At 35.2% G+C, this 27,905-nt stretch overlaps 1 protein-coding gene across 11 annotated transcripts in view; it reads right to left on the reverse strand.

Moving 5' to 3' along the window:
• Positions 1 to 27,905, reverse strand: part of cacna2d2a (calcium channel, voltage-dependent, alpha 2/delta subunit 2a) — a 584,267-nt gene that overhangs the window by 16,971 nt on the left and 539,391 nt on the right. For 3 of the 11 annotated variants that reach the window (XM_073952940.1, XM_009302716.5, XM_073952939.1), the window contains exons 17-27: positions 27,057 to 27,134; positions 26,911 to 26,985; positions 26,729 to 26,800; positions 23,886 to 23,957; positions 23,476 to 23,537; positions 21,460 to 21,536; positions 13,231 to 13,291; positions 4,084 to 4,181; positions 2,650 to 2,740; positions 2,497 to 2,559; positions 932 to 1,035 (exon numbers count right to left, since the gene is read on the reverse strand). In XM_073952940.1, the coding sequence (XP_073809041.1) occupies positions 932 to 1,035; positions 2,497 to 2,559; positions 2,650 to 2,740; positions 4,084 to 4,181; positions 13,231 to 13,291; positions 21,460 to 21,536; positions 23,476 to 23,537; positions 23,886 to 23,957; positions 26,729 to 26,800; positions 26,911 to 26,985; positions 27,057 to 27,134 (853 nt within the window). 11 annotated transcript variants of the gene reach the window in all.

The following is a 27,905-nucleotide window of genomic DNA, read 5'->3' on the forward strand; positions in this document are numbered from 1 at the left end:
TCATTTCTAATAATTGATCTCTTTTGTCTTTGCCGAGATGACAGTAAATAATATTTGACTAGATATTTTTCAAGACACTTCTATACAGCTTAAAGTGAAATTTAAAGGTTTAACTAGGTTAATTAGGTTAACTAGGAAGGTTAGGGTAATTTGGGGTAAGTTATTGTATGATGATGGTTTGTTCTGTAGACTAAAAAATATAGTGTAAAGGGAATAATAATTTTGACCTTAAAATGGTTTTTAAATTTAAATAAAATTAAAAACTGCTTTTATTCTACCCGAAATAAAACAAATAAGAAAAAATATTATCAGACATACTGTGAAAATTTACTCGTTCTGTTAAACATCATTTGGGAAATACTTAAAAAAAAATTAATTCATAGAGGGCTTATCATTCAGATTTCAACTGTGTGTGTGTATATATATATATATATATATATATATATATATATATATATATATATATATATATATATATATATATATATATATATATATATATATATATATATATATATATATTAATGTATATATACTTTAAAATTAATACTATAGAATGTATTGGTTTAAAAATATATATTACAAATGATATCACATTACTTTAATTATAATGGTCACACTTTTTGATTTGTTACTGTTATTCTGTATTTATATTTATATTTTCTGTTTTATTTTTTATAGTCTGCCAGCACTTTATCTGTCTTTTTAGCTAAGTTGTTTCTGTGCTCTTTGTTTGCTAATTCTAATAGTGCTTATATCCCTATTTCCATAACATTATTTATCATAATTATAAAATAAATGTTTTGTCTGAGATTTCAAAATATTCAGTTTATATTACTATAATTTTAAATATTAAAAAAAAATATTTTACTACCACTGTACAATGTTTGATTTTCATAGGATGGTAAAGCTTGTAGTTTTTATCACTTACCGGTGCGGTACGGAGCTCTAAAGATGTAGCCCTTGTTGTCCAGACTGCGACGGTAATAACTAGCATTAAATGGCTCTGAATCTTCTTCCCAGGTTTCGGCGGCTCTGAAGCACACACACACACACACACACACACACACACACACACGCACACGCACACGCACACGCACACGCACACACACACACACACACACACACACACACACACACGCACACAGACACACATTTTATGCTTTTATTTGAATCGAAAAGAGAAGCCGAAAAAATCTGAACCAAAACAGTAAACATATTCAATTCATTTTCAAGTTAATTTAAGGGCTTTTAACATTTATTGTTTCAAAGCAGCTTTGCTAAAATTCCATTAATTCATCCCCCTCGCGACAAACGAGATATTTTATTCGAGGAACTGCTCTAAGCGTGTATTTTTCATGCAATGTTTGATACCGCAAGGCGAATGAGAGAAAAATAAACTCAGCATTTCCCGGAAACTTAGATGCACACGACAGGTAGCGTCAGAAAGCCGCGTGTGTTATTCCGGTCACAAAATGCGGTGAAAATCCTACTCAAGGTTAAAGTTTGTTTGTGGTGCTAACATGTTTACACTCGGTGAAATAGTTAACTTTGTTCGATACGAACAAACTGAATAAACAAAGAGCACTGGTCGCTCACTTACCAAATCTGTAGAGACAGGACAATCACCAGCAACTAGAGCCGCGTCTTTATTAAGAGAAGACTACAAGCGTATCCGGATCTCAGCGTTTGCAGATGAGAACAGCTCTCAGGTAAACAATAATCCTCCTTAGACATGTAAGTTATTGTTGTCGAGCGTCGCGTACACTGTTAATCCACACGTGACTCTGAGCTCTCACAGAGAGAAAATGAAAACAAAACTTAACTGCAGCAAACTATAAAAGCAACACTTCAACGCTTCACGCTTGATTGTTTTGTTTTGCAACGTGTCGTCTCTGTCGTCTAAACACTGTGACATTAATGAATATTAATGAAGTTGCACAATAGAGCGCGCTGATTGGTTTGAACCAAGCCTTACTCATGCATTAATGCATCACACTGTAAGACGTAATAAGACACACTCTGGCACAGACTCCCAGTCTGCACGCTGGAATACACGCTATTATGTCATGACCGTGACGCAGCTACAAAAATTTGTTTTAAACCGGAAGTACGAATTTGCTTGAAATAACGCAAAAACAACCAATTTACACTTTTTAGTGAAATATAGGTGTCCTAATAGTGTTTTAGCAGTGTGGGACGCATATACGACTGTCAACAGCTCAAAAAATGTGTTTTGCGGTTTTGTGACCCTTTAAGTTTTCAACACATAACATCTCCGTCTCCATTTTTGCATGCTCCCTATAATGTACAACATTTAGCAAGTGTTTTTGCTTTCTTTCTTTTTTTGCATTCCCCGCAACTGCAGCCCTCTGCTCACACTCTTATTTAAGAGCGCTCACTAGATTTTAGTACACACACACACATGCGCACACACACGTTCATCTCTGCTGCCATTTAAAACAGTGACACAAACAGAAGAAGCTGCAGACTCACTTATTTGGGAAAACTCGAGTGATTCCTCCATCTGTGGCCGCAAAAACCGCCAGAAAGCCATACCTGCAAAACCACAACACATTCGTCTGTAATGCTGTTGTGCACTCATTGGGTTGATGGTAAATAAGAGTGAAATCCAGCGGCTGAACGTACGTGTTGAGGTCGTTAATCTTCCAGACTCGATCGACCAACTGTTTAATGATGCCCGTGTCCAAAATCAGGTTATGAAGCAAGAAATTGTCGCCTGTGTGGAAAAAAAAAGACATATATATATATTTATATATATATATATGTGTGTGTATTATGGAATTATTTTAATTATTTCCACTGTGTTTCTAGAAAGACTTACGTTTTTAAAATCTTGAATCTTCTCTAGGCAAATTTTTTACAGTTGCAACACATATCAGTTAGTCCTATATAAATTCTCCTTCAGTGAAGGGTTTCCTGTGCATAACTAGCCAGCGAACAATTTTATTGCACTTTATTAGCATGGAAAAACTGCTGTTGTTGAGCTGATTGGGCAGCTGCTAATTGTTTTAGTTTTTGATCTCGTTCGGCACCAGTGTAAGAGCTGAAGGCCCGATGTTTTGTTTCATAATGTCTTTTAATATTATATTCCTTCATTACTGCGACTGATTACTGTCAAATTAAACAGACACATATTCCGCTGACCTCTGTGAAGAAATATTCTTGGCCCCAACGTGACTGAATTTTCTTGCACTCACTGTTGATTTTCCTTTTTGTGGCTTGTGCCAATGCTCGCCAAAACGTGATTATCAATTATAGCTGCGTCCCAAATCGCATACTTATGCACTATTCTACGCCATTTTGTAGTATAAATAGTGTAAGTAGTGCGTTCACACTGAAAACCCAAAAAATAATAAGAGCACTTGAATTACCCGCATGATGCACTCATTCAGCCGCTAAAATGAAGTGTGTAATGATGGACACTTCACGCACTCAACGACCGCAGGTTTGCTTACATAGCAAAAGGGGCGGAGCTATCGGACGCACATGTTGAATAACTTTATTTATTTTAGATGGTGAAAGTAAAATTCTCCTACGAGAGTGATTATAGCGCCTCCCGATGGAGAATGCGGCAATACTCACGGCAGGTATTATTTGACAACTCAGTCGTTTATTTCACTGATTTGGTGACCGTCAAACGTCATCAGTGAAACGATTTGAATTTCCGCTTAGTAAAAAACATTAGTGTGCCATTTGGGATGACACTACATACATATACTATGCTGTTAAGTGTGTAAGTGCATAAGTACATAGTGCATGAGTGCATAGTGTATAGTGTGCCATTTGGGACGCAGCTTATGTTTCCTTCAGTTCGTTCGGTTCGTTTTGCTTCATAACAGGAACTGCTGCTTAATTGAAGGCGTGTCATAGCGACATCTGGTGGTTATTTATTGAATTACGTTCATTTTTGTATAGCGGGCCAGATTCTATTAATATTTATAAAAAGCCTCGCGGGCCACCACAAAACGGATTGCGGGCCGCAGATGGCCTGCGGGCCGTAGTTTTGACACCCCTGGTCTAGGTGCTGAGTGAAGTGTTTTTAAGCTGTGTAAATCTCACATTGTTTGGAGTCCGGTGTGACTTTCTCCATCAGAGCGATGAAGTTGAGCAGGAACTCGGTGTTGTTGTTGGAAAGCTCCAGATCTTTGCAATATTCCCTGAGGAAAAACACACATCATTCCACACTGACACTGTAAAAACACACTCGTCAACATGATTACCAATTACATTAAAGACTGAAACACTTGATAAACAGCGAGACATGACAAAACACATCGACAAATATTTCACTTTTCACATTCATAGATACATATATACATCTTAAACACACAGAAAACAGCACATTTACATATATATGACACATAACTGCACTTCAAAGAAACAATAAGAAAAAGACAACAATTCTTAACCCATATCTTTGTCTGGTTTTTTAGAAATATCTAAACATACTGAACAAGATTTTTCTTTCATATAAGTAAACGAGTCTTTTTTTGATTCACACACAAATCGTGCATGTAAATGTGTCTTATTTCTTTTTTTTCTGAGCAAAAAATGAATAAAAACAGAATAGCGTATAAGTTTTTATCATTATGTACAGAAGATAACCACCAAATGTCATTCAGTATAACAATATAAATGTTGTCGTCAAGAATCACTAGGTTTTACCCATTTGTTAGCAATAGTATTTAAATAATTTAAGATATAATAAAATGTAGTTTAATCATTTATCCATTTATACAGCTGAAGGGCAAACGTATTAGCCCTACTGTGACCCTTTACCAGTCGTAAACAATAGTTTAACAACTAATTTCTTTTTGTCTTTGCCATGACAACAAAGTATTTAACTAGTTAATTTGTAAATTACTAGTGTTTGTAATTTAAAGGTTTAATTAGGTTTATACAGTGTTGGGGGTCACGCATTACAAGTAACGTGACATACGTAATAATGTTAGTAAGTAATGAGTAAAGTAATGCATTACTTTTAAAAATTAATTGATAGTATTTGAGTTACTTTTAAAATTCGTAATGCGAGTTACTTTTTGGCTTAATTAATTCACTTTTAAAGAAATAAATTGCTGAATTTAAATGATCGTAGTCACATTTAATCCTGCACGCAATGCGGAAATGCAGGAACGAACAGAAAGGAAGACGGCAGAGCCTTACATTTCTGCGATGGTAATATTCTCATTATTTTAAACACTGGAAGAAAAGGAAAATGATTATCTGAATGGACAGTGATTTTACTTTTTTATAAGACAAAGTACAAAAGTGGAAAACACATTGCTTTAAACTTTCAATAATCTGTTTATATGGCATGTGTAGCTCTGGCGTCAGGAACTGTGTTGTTATTTGCAGAGCTCCTCTATTAAAAAAAAAAATATATATATATATATTAAACTCCTGCAAGTTCTGAAAGAGTTCAAGTCTCAGCTAGGTCAGTACTTATATATACAGCTGAAGTCATAATTATTAACCCCCTGTTTATTTTTTCTTCCAATTTCTGTTTAGCGGAGAGAAGATTTTTTTTCAACTTATTTCTAAACATAATAGTTTTAATAACTCATTTCTAATAACTGATTTATTTTATCTTTGCCATAATTACAGTAATAATATTTGACTAGATATTTTTCAAGACACTTCTATACAGTTTAAAATGACATTTAAAGGCTTAACTACGCTAATTAGGTTAACTAGGCAGGTTAAGGTAATTAGACAAGTTGTGTAACGATGGTGTGTTCGTAGAGAGTTGAAAAAATATTGCTTAAAGAGGCTAATAATTTTGACCTTAAAATGGTTTTAAAAAACTGCTTTCATTCCAGTCGAAATAAAACAAATAAGACTTTCTCCAGAAGAAAAAATATTATCAGACATACTGTGAAAATTTCCTTGCTCTGTTAAAGGGGGGTTAATAATTTAACTGTGTGTGTGTGTGTGTGTGTGTGTGTGTGTGTGTGTGTGTGTATGTATATACACACATACACACGCAGGCACGCACGCACACACACACACGTATATATATATATATATATATAGACAGATAGATAGATAGATATAAAAATACATACATACATATTATTATAAACATAATATTATAATTCATAAATTTTTGCTTAATAGTTACATAAATATGTCACACTGAATGGCAATGTATGATTATATATATACAGTTAAAATCAGAATTATTAAACCCCTCTTGATATTTTTTTCCTTTTTTAAAATATTTATTAAACGATGTTTAACAGAGCAAGGAAATTTTCACAGTGTGTCTGATAATATTTTTCGTCTGGAAAAAGTCTTATTTATAATAAAATTTATTATTTATAATAAAAGCAGTTTTTAATAAAAAAAAAAAGACATTTCAAGGTCAAAATTATTAGCCCTTTTAAGCCAGATTATTATTTTTTTAAATTAACAGTAATTAACAATAATTCAGGGGGGCTAATAATTCAGAGAGTTTACTTATTTAGGGAGTTTAATAATTCTGACTTAAACTGTATTAATAATAAAAAAAACACTTTACATGAGTTAACTAAAAAGCTAAATTATCAAAAGTAGCTTTTCAAAATGCAAGTTTTTCAAAACCTTACTATCATCATCTTAGTGGAAACTACTAAAGTAGTGTTATCTTGTGAATACAATGATGTACTGTATATTCGGTGCATATTTTTAGCACATCGCTGACAACAAAACACCCTGTTTCAATCACTTTTGTAAACTGAATGCGATGCGTAATTTTAATTTGACCTGCACATTTCTTTTTTTTAAAGATATTTCAGCCTGATCTCACGAGAAAACGTAAGTATTTTACGTTTTGCCAGTTTAGTGGCTTATTAGTACGGATTCGTACGAAATTGTACGATTTTAAAAATTAGGCGTGGCACCCAACCCCACCCCTAAACCCAACCGTCATTGGGGGATGAGCAAATTGCACTAAAATGTACGAAATACATTGTACGAATTCATACGAATTAGCCACTAAATGAAAAAAGTTACGAATTGCCGTGAGATTGTGTTGGATATTTAGATGTTTTACCTTAAAACCAGATAAAGACACAAACTAAGAACATGACCGTATGAGTGTGTATGCTTTAAAAACACACAGGGAGACAGATGATCATTCATAGACTCATGCAGGTCAACTTCTCCAGATCTCTAAAGCTTTAAACATGCAGTTCAGCGTGAATCTTCTCCAACAGACAGATGGCGAATGTAAAGAAGAGAGGAGAACGTCATGCACACACTGAGAAAGAGGAGACGCAGATCAGACGTGGAGCATCTACTGAACGCCAAGAGATTCTGATCCATCAACACACACTTTCTCACAGCAACATTAATGCTCACTATCTTATCAATGCTAGCTTTTGGGTATGAATTCAAAATTATTTTTCTTTCAATTATTGACGAGGATGGGTCAGCCCAAAAAACATGAGAAAACTAGCTTTTCCTTTACTCACCCTGAGGTCACCCACACAAATCTGACACATGGCAATATGTGCACATTACAGTACAAGTTAATATTTGGATTTTACATACAGTATATGAAATGTCACATATTCAAAATATATTTTGAAATATTTCAAAAACGGCTGCTGTTGTATTTTTTCCTCAACCATTGCAATAACACATATATGTACAGTATATACATGTTCAAATATATTAGGTATAATGTGATCTACAGCAGTGTTTCTCAACTGGTAGGTCCCAAAAGTGAGTCGTGGGGACTTTTTCAGTGGGTCGTGGAGTGTGTGATCAATAAAACAACAAAAGTTTAATTTTTTGCTTATTTTGCTTATATCAGACTTTTATTTTGAAATGCGCGTGCGACAACCGTACCATTTGAAATGTGAAATTTCATTTATTTACAGCAACAAATATGTCGAAGAGCGAGTACGACACTGAAAATGTAAAGTGTGGATTTATATATATTAACGAAAAAAAAAAGGCTTAAAACCTCTGTGCGTCTTGTAGTGAGGTGCTCTCACAAAAGAGCATGAAACCCTCTAAATTAAAACGACATTTAGAAACCAAACATCCCAGTTGCAAGGACAAACCTGTGGACTACTTTCTAAGATGACTATAGGAGCTGAGACCATCACAAAAGTGCCGAACATCTACATGTTTAAAACAAGTACAGGCACTCAGCGCATCTTACTGTGCTTACCGTATAGCAAAGGCCAAGAAAGCCCACACAAAAGCAGAAGAGCAAATAACAGGTGATTATTATAAAAATGGTTATAATTATTTTAATAATTTTACTTTATTTTGCTGGTTTGTTCTGTTCAGCCAGATCAGTGTTAATGTTTTATTAACAGTTCAGTTTAGTTCATGGTAACTGAACTTTTCCTTACCCCAACCACTGTTTACAGTATTTGACGTTTTTACTCTGTAATATTACTATTATTTGATACATTTGGTTAAATGACAGCAGTAAAATATTGTTTATTTGTAAGTCTTGGTGATTTTCTTATGATTTATCTGTCACTACTTGTGTATGTTAACAAATAAATACAAATTAATTACAATTCCTAAATCATTATTATAGTTCCTAAAAATTTGGGTCGCAGCTTGATGACATTGTAAAAATGTGGGTCCCATGGCCAAACCAGTTGAGAACCACTGATCTACACTAACAAAAGTCTTGTCTTCTATTCAAGTTTTAGAAACAGCTAAAAATAACTTGATTTCTATAGTTGATCATTTGGTATCAGAAGTGGCTTATATAAAAGGCAAAGGCCTCTATATTACGCTTATTTTACCAAAATAAAATATGATCATGCCTTGATTTTTAATTATTTAATTAGGACAGTAATGTCTGACTTTGCTTAGGCAAAAGTCTTGTCACAGAAATAATGTGCAGTATAGAATATAAAGTCATGCTGCAGAGGAAACAAAATGAATATTGTGTCTGACTCCCATGAGCTTGGAGGACTGCATCCATACATCTCTGCACTGACTCAAATCACTTATTAATAAAGTCATCTGGAATGGCAACGAAAGTGTTCTTGCAGGAGTTTATCAAGATTCTTTGGATTCATCTTTAATGCCTCCTCCTTCATCTTACCCCAGACATACTCAATAATGTTCATGTCTGGTCACTGGGCTGGCCAATCCTGGAGCACCTTCTTTGCTTTCAGGAGCTTTGATGTGGAGGCTGAAGTATGAGAAGGAGCGCTATCCTGCTGAAGAATTTGCCCTCTCCTGTGGTTTGTAATGTAACCTCAGGCTGTTGATGTTGCCACCCACTCTGCAGATCTCTCACACGCCCCCATACTGAATGTAACCCCAAACCATGATTTTTCCTTCACCAAACTTGACTGATATCTGTGAGAATTTTGGGTTCATGTGGGTTCCAGTAGGTCTTCTGCAGTATTTGTGATGATTGGGATAGTGGCAGAAATCCACCTTCTGCCACTTTTCCAAATGATCAACTAGAAGTCAAGTTATTATTTGTCGTTCTTACAACTGGGATCAATGACGATCTGTATGAAGGTTTTGTATTTTATATTATTAACACAATATTTCTACACAGAGAGTACATGTACATTATGTAAATACAAACTTTTATTTTGGATGCTGACATCAGTAATATAATATAATTCATAAAGTAATTAATAATATAATAAAGCAAAATAATTATATCTAATATGTTTGAACGTATTAAATTTAAATTCCAATGGTTGAGAAAAATACATGTAAAGGGCCATATCTGCAATATTTCAAAATATATGTTGCAAAAGACATTTTATGTAAAATGCAGTTATGAACTTGCATGTCATGTTTATAATTTGCACATATTTTCATGTGTCAGATTTCTATATGGGCATTTATGTTGTTAGTGACTTTCCTATTAAAGAAGATTTTTTAGCTGAAAGCACGATCTGTGATGATTTAGAAAATGTAAATTCACAACACTGTCAAACATACACAGGATAAACGAAATTAATACCTGCAGTAAAACTTAGACAAAGCAAATGTGAATGTGCACTACTCTCAGAGGCTGTGAATTAAAGGTAATAATGTTGCAAATAATGTTCAGTCCATCGTTTCACTTCATCAGAAGTCACAGGTAGTAATTTAGCTTTGCCTGTATATTTATATTTTTGGAGTCCCAAAAGTGTTAGCGTTTGACTGCAATTAATGACCAAAGACCGTGATTTCTGACAAAAGAAAAAAAAACTCTGAATTGTATTGAAGAAAAAGGCATGATTTATTCTGAGTGCACTATCCCTTTAAGAAACACATACTGTTGACATACAGTACAGGTGTCCAGCTGCAGTTCTGCACAGATGAACATTAGTGTTAATTTTTAATTACAGTAACTGCAGATTTTGATTGGGTTTGAAAAGATTTAAATGTACTTTCATTCAAATTAATTTAGGCTCTAGCAAGCACTGTAATTACTAAAAAAATACAGTACTGATTAGTCCCCAGTTTGAATAAACAAGCAAAAATTACATTTATAATTGTTAAAAAATTTATTAATTTTGCTTGTACCTAAAATAGATTTCACACATGGAGCTGCATTTAATAATTAACATCATTAGAAGAAATGCAGTAATTGTTTATATTTTAACCCAATCTGAACATCTGAACTCATGGAATAGTTCTAATAGTACTATTGCTTATCAGCACACACTCAGAAATAAAGGTACAAGATCTGCCACTGGGGTGGTACCTCTTCAAATAGGTACACTTTTGTACCTTTAATATTCACTTTTTTACCTTTAGGGTACTGTGAGGTACACATTTGTACTTTTGGGTATTAAAATGTACCTTTGAAGGCCTGTTTATGAACAAAAATGTACCCTTTGAAAAGGTATCGCCCCAGTGACAGATTCTGTACCTTTATTTCTGAGAGTGTAAAAATTTGAAATGTTGATACTATTCAGCGATAAAATGAAATACTTTTACAAATAAAAACTCCAAATGGGGGTTTCACACCAAAGGCATTAAATAACCAAATGAATATTTCATGAAATTATATACTCACCGGCCACTTTATTAGGTACACCTGTCCAACTGCTTGTTAATGCAAATTTCTAATCAACCAAGCACAGCAACTCAATGCCTTTAGGCATGTAGACATGATCAAGACAATCTGCTGCAGTTTAAACCGAGCATCAGAATGGGGAAGAAAGGGGATTAAAGTGATTTTGAACGTGGCGTGGTTGTTAATAGGAGACAGGCTGGTCTGAATATTTCAGAAACTACTGGGATCTACTGGGATTTTCACACACAACCATCTCTAGGGTTTAAGGAGAATGGTCCGAAAAAGAGACAATATCCAGTGAGCGGCAGTTCTGTGGGCGCAAATGCCTTGATGATGCCAGAGGTCAGAGGAGAATGGTGACATTCGAAAGGTAGGGTCAGAATTTGGCATCAACAACATGAAAACATGGATCCATCCTGCCTTGTATCAACGGTTCAGGCTGGTGGTGGTGGTGTAATGGTGTGGGGGATATTTTCATGGCCCATTAGTACCAACTGAGCATCATGTCAATGCCACAGCCTACCTGAGAATTGTTGCTGACCATGTACATCCCTTTATGACTACAGTGTACTCATCTTCTGATGGCCACTTCCAGCAGGATAACACATCATGTCATAAAGCGCAAATAATCTTAAACTGGTTTCTTAAACATGACAATGAGTTCACTGCACTCAAATGGCCTCCATAGTCACCAGATCTCAATCCAATAGAGCACCTTTGGGATGGGGTAGAGCGGGAGATTCACATCATGGATGTGCAGCCAACAAATCTGCATCAACTGTGTGATGCTATCATGTCAATATGGACCAAAATCTCTGAGGAATATTTCCAGTGCCTTGTTGAATCTATGCCACGAAGGATTAAAGCAGTTCTGAAGGCAAAAATGGATCCAACCCGGTACTAGTAAAGTGCCTAATAAAGTGGCTGGTGAGTGTATCTTCAGCGTAGTAATCCGCTTGTTAAGTGTGACGTCATGCGAAGCGGCTTCCGGGTCCAAGCGCTCTATTCAACTGAATGGGGAGACTCATGAAATGGTAACAATAAACGTTTACAAAGCAATTTAATACTTTCGAAAATCACGATCGCAGTGTATATGTTCATGCCTAATATCCGATGGCCAGAAAGTGATTCATTTTTTTATAAATTGTTAAATTTTTGGTATTTGTTATGCAGCAAGCCCAGAGATTGTTGTGTACACTATGATTTTATATAAAATTAACTTTAATGTGTGATAGGAATAAAACGTGATCATAAACGAATGATTCCTCCACTCAAATGAATGGCGGCTTGGACCTGCAAACAGTATTACATACGTTACAAACACGTCACCACTTAACAAGTGGATAGGAAAACTAAAGTTCATAAGTTATAACTCAACTGAGAAAAACAAAAAATCTGAACAGATACCTGAGCTCATTTGTAGGGCAATAATTCAGAATTTTATATTATATTTTCGATATCAGAATAAAAAAAAATGTCAAAATTGCCAGATCTAAACTTTTTTTTACTTTTCTAACTTAGTTTTTACTTTATTTCTTAGACTTGCATAAAAATAGAAATATTTACTTAAAACTCTCAAAACTAAAACTTGTACACTCCAAAAATGACTTTTGCTGCGTGTTCAAACTACTCATTTAAAATACACAAATTTGACAAATTTTTTTGTCAAAACAACAAACCTTTAACAAAAGTTTTTTTGGGACAATTTGATTGTTTTATGTTAAATCCACTTGAATTTGTAAAAATAAAGTTAGTTTAATATATTTGTTTTGGGACAACATGAAGGATTTGTGTGGAACCCAGCATTTTTTACAACAAAGTAAGAAGAAATTATTTATAAAGAGAATTGGAAATGTGTGATTAAAGTTCTTCATTGAACCACAGACTCCAAAAAAGAATCATCATTTTTAAGAGCGCTCTCGTAAAGAAAGCTGTAAAATCCTAAAATCCTCCATTTGCTCTAAAAGACAATAAACTGAGCTATTAAACAGCTCTAAGTAGGAATTTTAGTTCCCTATGTGACATTGAGAAATCTCGACAGACAAAGCACAATAAACAAACACATTGACTTGGGTTAAAATGGATAGACACGTTACGCACAGCACACACACACAGAGACTACAGTGACTACGGTATGTTAGAAAGAAAGTTAGCAATGGACGTGTGCACGGAAAAAACAAACAGGAACGTGGCTTCAAGAAGTCACACAAAGCTACCTGGGGGCAATGAACACATGTCCCTCTGACTCAAAAGTGTTTGGCAGCAGAGACTCAAAATCTGCAACAGAAACGGGCAAGATTATCCAGCGGCAAGCGGAGGCCGGAGAACACAAGGGAAGCTGCTTCTGAGAAACAAATCAACATCAGCTGCTCTTCAAAACAAAGTGCAGGAACGCAGTGGGGACGTTTTCATAGCAACACTGAGGAAATCATGGGGGAAAAACCAGCGTTAGCCACGATGCTGCCTTGGATGGAGCCCAAATGGAGAAATTTGGAAAGCAGGCAAAAATGGTCTATAGTTGAAGTCAGAATTATTCACCCTCCTGTGATTTTTTTCAAATATTTCCTAAATTATGCTTAGCAGAGCAAAGAATTTTTTACAGTATTCCCTATAATATTTTTTCTACTGGAGAAAGTCTTACTTGTTTTAAATCGGCTAGAATAAAAGCAGTTTTTAGTTTTTAAAACATTTTAAGGTCAATATTTTAAGCAATATTTGTTTTCGATTGTCTACAAAACAAACCATCATTATACAATGATTTGACTAATTACCCTGACTTCCCTAATTCACCTCGTTCAATTTTTAAATGTCACTTTGTATGTAAGTTTTTGACTCTTCTAAAGCATTAAAACACTATAATATGTTTGCAGATATTTAAGAAATATGCTGAGTGTACATTTTTGTTTATCTGTAAAACAATGCTGAAGTCAGATATTTTTCTTTGAAAATATGCATTACATGCCGGAAAGGCTGTCTTTGTTTTGGTCATTTAACCCGCCCAATGCCAGTTTAGCCAATTATAATTTAGCACCCCAGGTTGCCTTAGTGGACACAAGTGGATTTCATTGTCAGTCAGGAAGGCTCTCAAAGCATGTGCAAATGACCAAAAATTCAACCTTCGATGGACAGTAGCAGCCCCAAAATGAGATGCAGATTCAGAGTTCCACATGAGGTTATTAATTAGCAAATAATATAAATATTATCAACGTAAACATTCGGTGCGCAGGTTACATTGTAACCCAGTGTCTTAACAACACGCTAAGTGACGAGATTTGTATTGATAATTATTTTGGCTGTTTGCACTAGATAATTTATCACAGAAATTTAAATACAGTCATTCAGTATGACAATAAATGTCATGTAAAAGGGTATTTAAACACACATTATTAGCATTTAACACTGAATAAAGCACAATAGGTGTACCTGAGGTAAATGTTGTTCAGCTGTAATGCTGTGCTCACACCAGACGCGTAACGCGTGTATAAATCGCTATATTTGTGTGTAAATAGACACATAAACATTTTGAGTTTACTCGCTTGATTCCGCGTAAAAAATTCACTTCACAGAAAGCGCAGATTCTCGTCATGGGCAGGGCTTTTGTCAGCCCGATAAGTCTAGCTTCGATGCTAAATGCTAACATGTATTTTATTGAGAGGGTAGCTGTGCTTTATGAATGCTGAAAAACAGCATTGATTAGTTTGGAGCCGTGTCTGAGTGCACCTGATCCATTTACAGGTGCACTCAGTTCTGTGAGTTCATCAACTCCTTTGGAATTTATACCTGGATGATGGAAGTTGTCCAGTGTCGTCAAGAGGCTATTCCCCTGGAACATCAACAACAGGTGCTACGTCATAATCACACCCCTACAAGAGAAAGCTCCTGATTGGTTAACATGGCGCAAATGTCACCTAAATGTCACCTTTAGATTATCCAACTAGAGCGATTTATGCAGATCGTGCAATACGCGCAACAATCGCATAAAACGATGAACTCGCACCGCTTAATTCCTGCAAAACGCGTCATTCGCCGCAGGATGTCTATTTGCGTCTTTCCATTGACTTAACATGTAAATCACTCGTGCTTGATGCAACTTCCATGTCTAGTGTGAACGCAGCATGAGAAATAGAAGCGCTTTCTAAAATAATAATTTCAGGTGTTGGTTAGGAGGAAAGCTCTTAATAGTATGGAGAATGTTCCTTCTAGCATGTGTCGATGCTTTTATTTAGAAAACGGTTCAAATCAGCCTTAAATCAGCCTTTAGGCTCGATAGTCAGGCACACTCACGTCAATCTGGCAACCTGCACTTGCGTGGACTTGTCAGAGGAGGAGCCAAGTGAAAATGTGTTTTGATTGCGGAGTGCAATACCTAATTCAACCACTGGGTGTTAAACTTACATACAGAACTGTATCTTTAAGCTGAATACTAGTATCTTGAAAAATGTCTAGTAAAATATTATGTACTGTAATCATGGGAGAGATAAAAAAAATCAATCATTAGAAATGAGTTATTAAAACTATTATGTTTAGAAATTTGTTGAAAAAAATCTTCGCATTAAACAGAAATTGGGGAAAACAAAAATAATTCTGACTTCAACTGTATATTTTAGTGCAAATTTATCAGATGAATTTGGTTACTTTGGTGAATCGGAGAACTGGCTCGACCATTAGGATACACATTGAGACGAAGCGAGTTCTCCGACGGAGTTTTTCTCAAACAGTTTGTCGTGCTGCTTTCTCTCTCAGTATGGCATCAACATGGCCAACCGTTGAGCTGGAGTGGGTGAGGCAGGGATCCTGATGGAGGTGATCACCCCACAGACTGGCACCGTCAGCCGCTTTCACAGACACAATCAGAGAAAATGCCCAGCATTGTGGAGGGCATGAAAGGGCAACACATTTTCATCAACATCATTCCTGACAGCATATCAATTATGACTTAATATTTCATTAAAAGGCAGACTATGGTTGTGCCCAGGTAGTTTTCCCTCCGCAATGTCTTGCACTTCCAGGTCAGGAGGTTTGAAGACGCGGCGATGGCAGTCTGGAGGGTGATAGACGTACAAAGGGGTCAAGCTGATGAAAACACGGGTGTAAGAGGAGGACGACAAACCAGACGAACGCCACTGAGCGCTCCGTCACTGAGACAACAGGAGACGACCTGAAGGAGACCATCTAGCTAATTCATCTATAATAAACTGGACGGCTAAACTGAAGACAGCAGTACATGCTCATAGAAGCCTGTGGGTAAGCATTTCTGCTCAATCTATAAAAGTTTAAAGGAAGAGTTTGCGCAAAAATGAAATTCAAGATGATTTATTCTGCCTCAAACCCATGTGGAGCCCTACAGGAGATGTTTTGAAGGATGTTCATGCTGTTCTTTTCTATACGGTGCAAGGATAAGGTGATTAGCGTTGATGTATTAATTAATGTAATCCAGGCTAAACGCATGTCTGTTTAGTTTTATTGCACTGTATCCTCATGTATTTATTGCATTATATTATTTGTGTTTTTTATTTTTATATCTTATTCTTGATTTATTTTAGTTTTTAATATTCATTCATTCATTTTCCTGTGGTTTAGTCTCTATTCTAGAGTTTGCCGCAGTGGAATGAACTGCCAACTATTACAGAATATGTTTTATGCAACGGGTTGCCCTTCCAGCCACAACCCAGTACTGGAAAACCCCCATACACACTCACTCACACACACACACACACAAACAAACAAACAAACACACACACACACACACAAGCACGCATGCACGCACGCACACACACACACACACACACACACACTTATTAACTAGAAGCTAGTCTATATTAAGCTACCTTTAATGCTATAGAAATAATGATGAATCAAATTGATTTTATCAGCTCACACATTGTTAAAACAAATTTGATATTTGATTAGTGTACTAAAAATATAATTTTGAAACATAATGAGCCCCATTATACACCCGGCGCAATGTGGTGCAAGGCGTGACACAAATGTTGTTTGGTAGTTCCAGCTTGACGCAAGAATCATTTTGAGGCGTTGCGCTACGCTGTTTAAATAGCAAATGCATTTGCGCTCATATGTGCACCCATAGATGTTCTGGTCTAAAAAGGAGGCGTGTTGAGAGGCATTGCTGGAGCGTTGCTATTTTGAGGAACTAAAATAAACTGCTCAATAGACCAGCTTAGAGGAGGTCTAAAGTCCAGCGCAGAGCATGTTAGTTGTGCCCCTCGCTTAAACATTGCTTAAAACAAACAGGATGTACAGCAATACGCAAATATCTTTACAAATGAAAAAAGAACTAGAGGATTAAAATATTGCAAAAATTATTATTTTCTACATAAAATAAAAACCACTGCCTTCATGCCTTCTTTATCTCGGGAGGCTTTTTCAGTTTATTCATGACAATTTGCTTTTGCATGATGTTATTATTATTAGCAGTATTATTTAATATATCCATATTTAAATTTGTTTTATTAAAAACAAGTTTAGATTTGCCCACCTGCAGGTTTTAGACCATATGGGGCAGAGCATGTGTATTTGGATATAACTCAGCTTTTGGGCACACTTCGTTATTATTGTTCATTTATTCGTTTGCTGAAAATTAGAACTGAATTTACAAATAGTTTTGACAAATTTTTGCGCTTAACAAACGAAATTAATGATGTAGGCTGATGGATGTCTGTGCATACAACACGTTTCCTTTTCCACGAGAGTGAAAGTAAATAATGAGGAGGCTCATCTGTCATTCTTGCGCAGTAGATGATCTGTATAACTGTTTTTCTCGCTAGTGAAGCGTTCAGTTTTTCCACTAAAAAAGACTGTCATGTAAATAGCAAATTCACTATGGCGTGACACAACTGACTCTTAAAGGGAATGGGAGATGAGACTCTGATTGGTTTATATTCAAAACACACCTATAACTCATTAAGAGAATAAGCTCAACCCTGTTAGACCATGCACTGCGGCGCAAAGTGGATTTTTCCATCCTTTAATAGCAAATGTGGATTCAGACATGCCCATAATGCTTTTGAGCCCTGCACTTTGTGCCAAGATCGTTAAAATAGAGCCTAATGACTGCAAGGACATTTTAAACAAAACAGTGCAGCATGAACATTCTGCAAAATAACTTATTTTCCCTTTAACAGAATAAGCAAGTGATATGCTTCCAGATTGATACAAGGAAGAATAAACGAGAACAGAACTTTCATTTTTGTTTAAAAGGAATCAAATAAATCAACAGCAAACAGATAATGATAGAGTATGCTACACTAAAAACGCATCTATAACTCCTCAACAAAGACCGTTTCTAACTTACACTGCTACTTTAAAGCTAAACTAAACAGAAATATCTAAATAAGGCTCTGACAAACAACAACTGGCACTACCTACAATAAAAACCAATCTAAACACGTTAACACTGTCACCGAGGAAGAAACAGGAGGAGGACAGATGGAGGAGGATATTCCCGAATGCAACACACAGAAGTCAAAAATCCTTTTTTTTTTTTGACAGTGAGAGACAGAGCATATTTTAGTGTTCTCCAGAAGATGTCAGGAAGAAACCTTACACGGCTGTCCAAGCCAATAGAGACAGAAGAGAGATAGAGATTGAGATTGAGAGATGTGGGTGTAGCAGAGGCTGAGTGAGGAAGAGGAGGAGCAGAGAGAGGAAGAGGAGGATCTTGGAGGCGATGCGGGCAGGAGGAACAGAGGAGGCAAGCAGGCTGGAACAGGTGAAGGTGGACGTCAGCGGGGAGGAGTTCAGGACAAGGGGACGAGGATAGGAGTAGAGTAACAAAGGTGGTGGACCAATATGGTGTATACTTGCCCTTGAAGTCTGATCCGTCTGAGGAAGAGAGAGCAGAAAAGAAACAGGGGGGACGGGTGAGGGGGAGGAGGGGGGAGGGGGAATCACAGACAATATTTTATTCAATGACTTTGTTTGAATAAAAATATTGTTTTTCTCAAAAAGAAGGAAAATCAAGTCAGTCAAAAAACAGTAATGAACAACGGAGAGCAGGAAATTAAAATGCATGGAAAAAAATAAGATATGAAAAGAATATATATGTATATATACGTAACAAGTGGATGGAGTTCGAGGAGAGAACATTTGAGGACGCATGAGCAGAATCTGAACTTTCATCGTATGGAAAATATATGATCAGATGTGACAAGAAATAATAGTTGTGTAGTCACAAAAATAAGAAGCAGACATGAGCTGGGGAGAGAGAGGAACGCTTCGGACTGGATATAAAAAGAAACTGGAAAGAAAGAAAGAAAGAAAGAAAGAAAGAAAGAAAGAAAGAAAGAAAGAAAGAAAGAAAGAAAGAAAGAAAGAAAGAAAGAAAGAAAGAAACTGGAAAGAAAGAAAGAAAGAAAGAAAAAACTGGAAAGAAAGAAAGAAAGAAAGAAAGAAAGAAAGAAAGAAAGAAAGCAAGAAAGAAAGAAAGAGACTGGAAAGAAAGAAAGAAAGAAAGAAAGAAAGAAAGAAAAAACTGGAAAGAAAGAAAGAAAGAACAAACAAAAATGTAAAGAAAGATAGAAAAGAAAAGAAAAAAGAAAGAAAGAAAGAAAGAAAGAAAGCTCAGTTTTAAGGAGGAATGAAAGTAAATAAAACAAAAAAGTAATGAACTAAAAAGCAAAGAAAAGGAAAACAATAAAAACAAATAATGAACACACAAAACAATCTAAACAAACAAATAAAAATAAAATGAACAATTGAAACCGAGGTTGGAAAAAAAACTAATAAAGAACAAACAAAATGCACAAAATAACAATTTAAAGATCAATGAAAAAGAAAAGCTAACAAATAAAAAAGAAAATATGATCTAATGACCTAAAAAACAACAGCAAAACAAACAAAATATACAAATAACTACAATATCAAAATACAAAATCAAACAAACATGCATAATGGTATTGATGAAAAGAAAGAAAGAAAGAAAGAAAGAAAGAAAGAAAGAACAAACGAACAAACAAAAATGTAAAGAAAGTTAGAAAAGAAAAGAAAGAAAGAAAGCTCAGTTTTAAGGAGGAATGAAAGTAAATAAAACAAAAAAGTAATGAAAAGAAAAGAAAACAAAAGATGAAATGAATGAATTAAACAAAATAAAGGACAAATTAAAGTATATAAAATATATAACAAATGATAGAAAAATAGATAAATAAAAAGAAAAAAAAGAAAGAAAGAAAGAAAGAAAGATAGATAGATAGATAGATAGATAGATAGATATATAGATAGATAGATAGATAGATAGATAGATAGATAGATAGATAGATAGATAGATAGATAGAACGATAGATAGATAGAACGATAGATAGATAGATAGATAGATAGATAGATAGATAGATAGATAGATAGATAGATAGATAGATAGATAGATAGATAGATAGATAGATAGATAGATAGATAGATAGATAGATAGATAGATAGATAGATAGATAGATAGATAGATAGAACGATAGATGCTCAAAACAAACTAAGCATCAAAACCAGAGGAAAGCATTATCAAACAAACAAAAACTAAAACAAAAAGATCAAATGAACAAACAAAAAAGATGAAAAGGAATGAACTAAATAAACGTAAAGAACAAAATAAAGAACATCTGAATAAATACAAAACCTCAAATGAAAGCGGGAGCTAAAGATTAACTGAGAAAATGAAAGATCTAAAAGAAACAAATGAACAACAACAACAAAAATAATAATAAAAATGAAGGCATGGAAACCCAAAGGCGTTCCGTCTCTCCCGCGCGGGACAATGTCCCATCAGGGGGGCATTGTGGGATACTTTTTCTTATTTATTGACCGATTCCAAAGCTGCCGGCAAACAATACAGCACAGTGAGCATTCACACGACTCAAAGCAAATAATAAACAGCACATTAAACACAGTGAAAAGCAAAAAAGCATGCCTCTTTTCACATCAAAACCAAAAACAACAACAACAACATCAACAAACAAAACAAAACCTGTCCAGATAAAAGATGCTTCAGAATCGTCATTGTGAGAGAGAAGACGAGAGCATTTTTTTCTTAATGTTTCAGCAAAAGGAAAACAAAAATAAATAAATAAATAAATAATAGCACATGGTCACCATTATTTTCAAGTAGACACAGTAAAACCACAGCTTTCACCTCTCTGGGGTTTTTTGAGTGAGGGTTTTTTCTTTGCATCCGTGCAGGGAAAGAAAAATCACCTCAGTACAGAACAGCATGAGGACAGGAGGGAGGAGGGAAGAGGTAGGGAGGGATTCACAGAAGAACTCGTCCGACTCTCGCTTTTTTTTCCACACACCCAGACACCGGAAGGAAGTCCACGCCGCTGTCATGTCATAGGCTCTCCTCTGATTGGTTGAGAGGGGGGCGGGTATAAAGGGGGAACAGGAAGTCTCTTAAGGAAGAAAGAAAGGTGAGCGGGCTTTGGAGTTTGCCAGCCACTGGTACTTACACTGGACCTGGAGGATCTGGTCACTCAGGTTGGCCCTGATGTGGTTTTCACTGTACGACGGCAGAACTAAACCAAGACTGCAGGAAAGACAACAAAAGAGAGGGGAAATTTAAATAATATTTGCATATGCATGCCATATAGATAAAGAATTTTTAGCTGCCCTGTATATTTTTTACCCAATTTCTTTTTAAGGGAGAGAAGATTTTCAACACATTTCTAATCACAATAGTTTTAATAACTCATCTCTAATAACTTATTTCTTTATCTTTGCCATGATGACAGCACATAATATTTGACTAGATATTTTTTTTTTTATAAGATACTCGTATTCAGCTTAAAGTGACATTTAAAGGCTTAATCAGGTTAACTAGGCAGGTTAGGATAATTACGCAAGTTAATGTATATCGATGGTTTGTTCTGTAGACTATTGGAAATAAATATTGCTTAAGGGGCTAATGATTTTGACCTTAAAATGGTGTTTAAAAAATTAAAAACTGCTTTTATTGTAACCAAAATAAAACACACAAGACTTTCTCCACAAGAAAAAATATTATAGGCAATACTGTAAAAAATTCCTTGCTCTGTTAAACATCATTTGGGAAATTTTTGAAAAAGAAAATTCACAGGAGGGTGAATAATTTTGACTTCAACTACTGTATATATGGCACTTTATAAGAATAGGATACAAGTTATAGACGTATTATCAAAAATATGACTATGATATATGTTTAAAGAAAGAAGTCATCCATAAAAATGTTATTCAGAATGAAACTTATTTAAGTACTCCATTTTTAGTTTATTTAATCTATCACTAAAGCCTCATTCATTCATTTTCTTGTCGGCTTAGTCCCTTTATTAATCTGGGGTCGCCACAGCGGATTGAACCGCCAACTTATCCAGCAAGTTTATACGCAGCGGATGCCCTTCTCCTTTTCTGCTCCCAATACTTTCCTGTCTGTAACCTCCACTATCCTATCCAAATTAAAGGTGAAACCCCCCTAAAAAAAAAAAAAAGAAAAAAAAATTATATATATATATATATATATATATACATTGCTGCTGATGATTGATTATAAAGCATGTCTGGCATGCTGTCCAAAGCACTGAGCTCATAAGATCCTCAGGCCCGAGGCTCCCTCCCATTAGCAGGGCGAAAGGGGAATTTGGGCTAAGTTAGATCTCGAGAACTCCCCTGCTTATTTATGGCTAATGACATTGCTACGGAGAGATATACTGCTGACTAAGAGCTTATCTACGTATAGTGCCAATTTGGTTTGGTCAATTTATTAATGCCATGTCTTTAGACGGTGGGAGGAAATCAGGGAACCCGGGGAAATCCCACGTGAGCACAGGGAGAACATGTAAACTCTGCACAGAATCGACGACTGCCCTGGTAAAGACTTGAACCAATGTCATTTTTGCTCTGAGGCAACAGTACTAACCACTAGGCCGCCATGCTGCCCTATCTAGGAAAGGGGGGGGGTGGATTCTTTAAGACAGATATAACTGAGGTATGATACTCTGGTTATTTATAGTGACTTAGGAATCATCTGAATGGTGGATCATGCCTTAGCTAATGAGGGACCAGCTGTGGTCAATCATAAGCACATGATCCTCTCAAAATTAGTTTATAAATAAACTTGACGTAGACATTAGTACATAAATTAAATCTATCACAAAGTAACAAAATCAGGACCCAATATGCTAGATAAACACAAATAAACATACTTTAAAATATAAATCTCCAGATGGATGAACTGCACTTTCACTTTCAAGTCCTATTTATGTATTTATTGCTTTATTCATGTAAATCTCCATGCACATATGCAAATTAATTCTCATATCTGCTGACATGCAAAATACTAAACTCCATGCTGAAAAGGCAGCTTTGGATTCCAATTAAAACGCAGGACTAAAACAGCTAAACAAAATGCACTTGATACTTTACAATTTAAACTAAAGCTTATTTGATGCAGTGAGAAAGTGATAGAAACAGTGCCAGAGTGTCATACTGACCTGTAATCTGTGCCCTCCACTGGACTCCATATGTACGTCCTCTGGGACTCGTCAATGTAACGCTGAAAAAGATACACAATGCAAATAAATAAACATTACCGTCAAGATCTAAGATGTTCATCAAAGTCAAAGTCAGCTTTATGATCAATTCTGCCACATGTAAAGACATACAGAGAATTAAAATTAGATTAATCTCAAACTCTGGGTGCGTACAAAAACAAAAACACTACTCATTAAGAGTTATGTAAATGTACAAAAAATACAAATAAGAAGATAAAATAGAGAAAAATACAAAAAGAAACAACAAAATAAACACTATACACAAATAAGGGCACATAGCAGGTAGAGTGCAAATAAGAAATGCATGACACTGTATGGCATTATATTTAGTAAGAGGTCACATGACTCACCTCGTCCACAGATTTGACCAGAGTCTTGATTTTCCTCTGTCCTCCTCTACCATCAATCATCTGACGGCGGATCTAAGAAAGCACACACAGGAGAGATACACTTACTACATTTGATCCTAATCAATAAACATAATTCTGGTCCTGACTGATGTATATGACTATTTTGCAGTGTGTTTTATGACTGCAAGCACGCTGAAGTTATTTAAATGTAAATAGTGATTAACATGAAAAAAACTAAATTAAGTCTCTTCTGTTCACAAACAATAAACATTTGTTTAATAAAAATACCTTAAAAATGTCTCACTTTATATTACGTGGCCTTAGCTACTATTTCCCTGCATCAAAAAATAAATACAATGCACTTACTGTGTTCATAATGCATCGCAGAACTGTTCTGCTGCTATTGTGCTATTACTTTGGTGGTATGGCTAGGTTTAAGAGTGGGTTAAAGGGTAAGGGATAGTCAACAGTGTAATTAAAAATGTAATTACAAAAATTAATTACATATGTAATTACATGCATGTATTTAGTCAATCATAACTACAATGCAAAAACATGTATTTACATAATAAGTACATTGTAAGATTAATTTCAGTATACAGTTGAATTATCAGCCCCCCTGTTTATTTTTCCCCCAATTTCTGTTTAATGGAGAGCAGATTTTTTTCAACACATTTCTAAGCATAATAGTTTAATAACTCATCTCTAATAACTGATTTATTTTATCTTTGTCATAATGACATTAAATAATATTTGACTAGACATTTTTCAAGACACTTCTATACAGCTTAAAGTGACATTTAAAGGCTTAACTAGGTTAATTAGGGTAACTAGGCAGGTTAGGGTAATTAGGCAAGTTATTGTATAACAATGGTTTGTTCTGTAGACTAACAGGAAAAAAATAGCTTAAAGGGGCTAATAATAGTGACATTTAAAAATTAAACTGCTTTTAGTCTCGCCGAAATTAAACAAATAAGACTTTCTCCAGAAGAAAAAATATTATCAGACATACTGTGAAAATTTCATTGCTCTGTTAAACATCATTCTGGAAATATATAAAAAAGAAGAAAAAAAATCAAAGGGAGCTAATAATTCTGACTTCAACTATAAGAACATATTAGTGAAGTGAACATATAATATAAAGTGGGACCAAAAAAGAAATGTGAAAATAAAATTGCAACATTATTTCAGTCCTCCGCCTCACATGATTTTCCTTTAGAGATCATTATAATATGATTATTTAATGCTCAAGAAACACATCTTAATATTATCAATGTTGAAAACAGATTGTGACAGTTACATCATTCGATGAATAAAAAGTTTATAAAAACAACATTTATTGAAAATATTTAGTATTTTTTAGTAAACATTTACATCTGTACTGCTACTTTTCACACTAAGTATTTTTGTTCAGGAGACCACAAAAGCCACTCTTTATTATAAAATATACCCTAATTGGCTAAATAAAGGTATGCTTTAGTTTAAAGGTATACTGTTATGATTTTTTAACACATAATTCTCCCCAGAATGTGAAGTTTCAGCTCAATATGCAGTGCATCCGGAAAGTATTCATAACGCTTCATCTTTTCCACATTTTGTTATGTTACAGCCTTATTCCAAAATGGATTAAATCAATTTATTTCCTCAAAATTCTACACGCAATATCACATAATGACAATGTAAAAAATCTAATGTACACAAGTATTCACAGACTTTGCTCAATACTTTGCTGATGCACTCAAGTCTTTTTGAGTATGATGCCACAAGCTTGGCACATCTGTCTTTGGGAATTTTTGCTTGTTCCTCTTTGCAGTACCTTTCAAGCTCTATTAGGTTTGATGGGAAACGACGGTGTTCAGTCATTTTCTGACCTCTCCAGAGATGTTCAATAGGATTTATGCCTGGGCTCTGGTTGTGCCACTCAAGGACATTCACCGAGTTGTTGTGAAGCCACTCCATTGATATTTTGGTAATGTGCTTTGGGTCATTGTAATGCTGGAAGATGAACCGTCGCCCCAGTCTGAGGTCAAGAGCACTCTAAAGCAGGTTTTCATTCAGGATGTCTCTGTACATTGCTGCATTCATCTTTTCCTCTATCACGACTAGTCTTCCAGTTCCTGCTGCTGAAAAACCTCTCCGCTGCCACCCATATGCTTCACTGTATGGATGGTATTAGCCTGGTGATGAGAGGTGTATGGTTTCCTCCAAAGGTAACGCCTGGCATTCACTCGACTTACAGATGATGGAGGTCGCTGTGCTCATTGGAACTTTCAGAGCAGCAGAAATTTTTCTGCAACCTTCCCCAGCCTTGTGCCTCGAGACAATCCGGTCTCGGAGGTCTACAGACAATTCCCTTGCCTTCATGCTTGGTTTATGCTTTGACATGCACTGTTAACCCTGGGACCTTATATAGATAAGTGTAGGCCTTTTCAAATCATGTCCAATCAACTGAATTGACCACAGGTGAACTCCAATTAAGCTGATGAAACAACTCAAGAATGATCAGTGGAAACAGAATGTACCTGAGCTCAATTTAGTGCTTCATGGCAAAGGCTGTGAATACTTTTGTGCATGTGATTTTTCAGGTTTTTAATTTTTAATAACATGGTGTAAAGGCTCCGCCTGCTTCTGGAAAGGGGGTGGAGCCTTTACAGCAAGTGCCTTGGTTACTCAACCAACAATATAAATGACATTTGCATGCATTTAAAAGAAGTTATTTATAAATTTAAACTCCAGGTAAATAGTTTTCTGACCAAACAAATGGAGATCCTCACTGCCAGTGGTAATAGAAAAAAGCATAACAGGAACATTTATTTATTATAACACAAGAGAGAGATGTTAACCTCCTCCTTGTTGCGGTCTGGAAGTTCAGCATCCAAGAAGTCCAATGTGACCGGCTCTCTGAAGTTAATGATCTAAAACCAAATAGTAAGAAATTATTAATTTGGATACAGAGGTTAACTTATCACTCAAAACTAAAGATGGAAATAACCACATTTTGGAAAAGATCAACAAGACGTTTTACTTTAGGCTGGAGGTTTGGGTGTAGCAGCACATATCCGTTGGGATCTATGGCAAACGTGTATCCATTGGCTCCAAGCTGTGCAGAAAGATGAAGATGAGGGATTGAAGATACAAAGAGAGTCTGAAAAGGAGATTTATGTCACTTACCTTATACCGCGGAGTGAGTTCCTTAATTTCATTAAGAGCGATGTCTACACCCATGACACCAAGCATCAACTGATTCTGCTATAAACGACAGATCAAAAACATAATGAAGAACCACAAGGGGGCAGAATTGAGATACACTAAAAAAAAATACAGCATTTTTCTGTCAAAAACAGACATGGATTTATGCTTGGTGAGTGCAGTTTGTCAAACACGTTTTTTTATAATTCAAAACTTGTAATTCTGATTTCTTACAACATAGTTATCAAGAACAGCGTCAAAATAATAATAAAAAAAACACTACTCAAGAAATAAATCTGCAAAGAATTTAATTTAAAAAAGGTGCTTAAAGGAAAAAAAAACTATTATGAGACAATGCAATTTGTAAATTTTTAAAGGCTGCTTAAAAATAGTGGCAAAAATATCACATGAAATATTGTAAACACAAATATAATAAAATACGACAACACATACAGTTGAAGTCAAAATTATTAGCCCCCTTCGAATGTTTTACTTCTTTTTAAAATATTTTCCAAATGTTTAACAGAGCAAGAAAATTTACAAAGTATGTCTGAAAATATTTTGTCTTCTAGAAAAAGTCTTATTTGATTTATTTCGGCTAGAATAAAAGCAGTTATTAATTTTTTAAACACCATTTTAGGGACAAAATTATTAGCCCCTTTAAGCAATTTTTTTTTCTCCATAATCTACAGAACAATCATTATACAATGACTTGCCTAATTACCCTAATCTGCCTAGTTAACCTAATTAACCTATTTAAGCCTTTAAATGTCACTTTGAGCTGTATAGAAGTGTCTTGAAAAATTCATTCATTTATGCTTTATTAATCCG

Source organism: Danio rerio, chromosome 6 (genome assembly GCF_049306965.1).
Source record: "Danio rerio strain Tuebingen ecotype United States chromosome 6, GRCz12tu, whole genome shotgun sequence".
NCBI classification, from domain to species: Eukaryota; Metazoa; Chordata; class Actinopteri; order Cypriniformes; family Danionidae; genus Danio; species Danio rerio.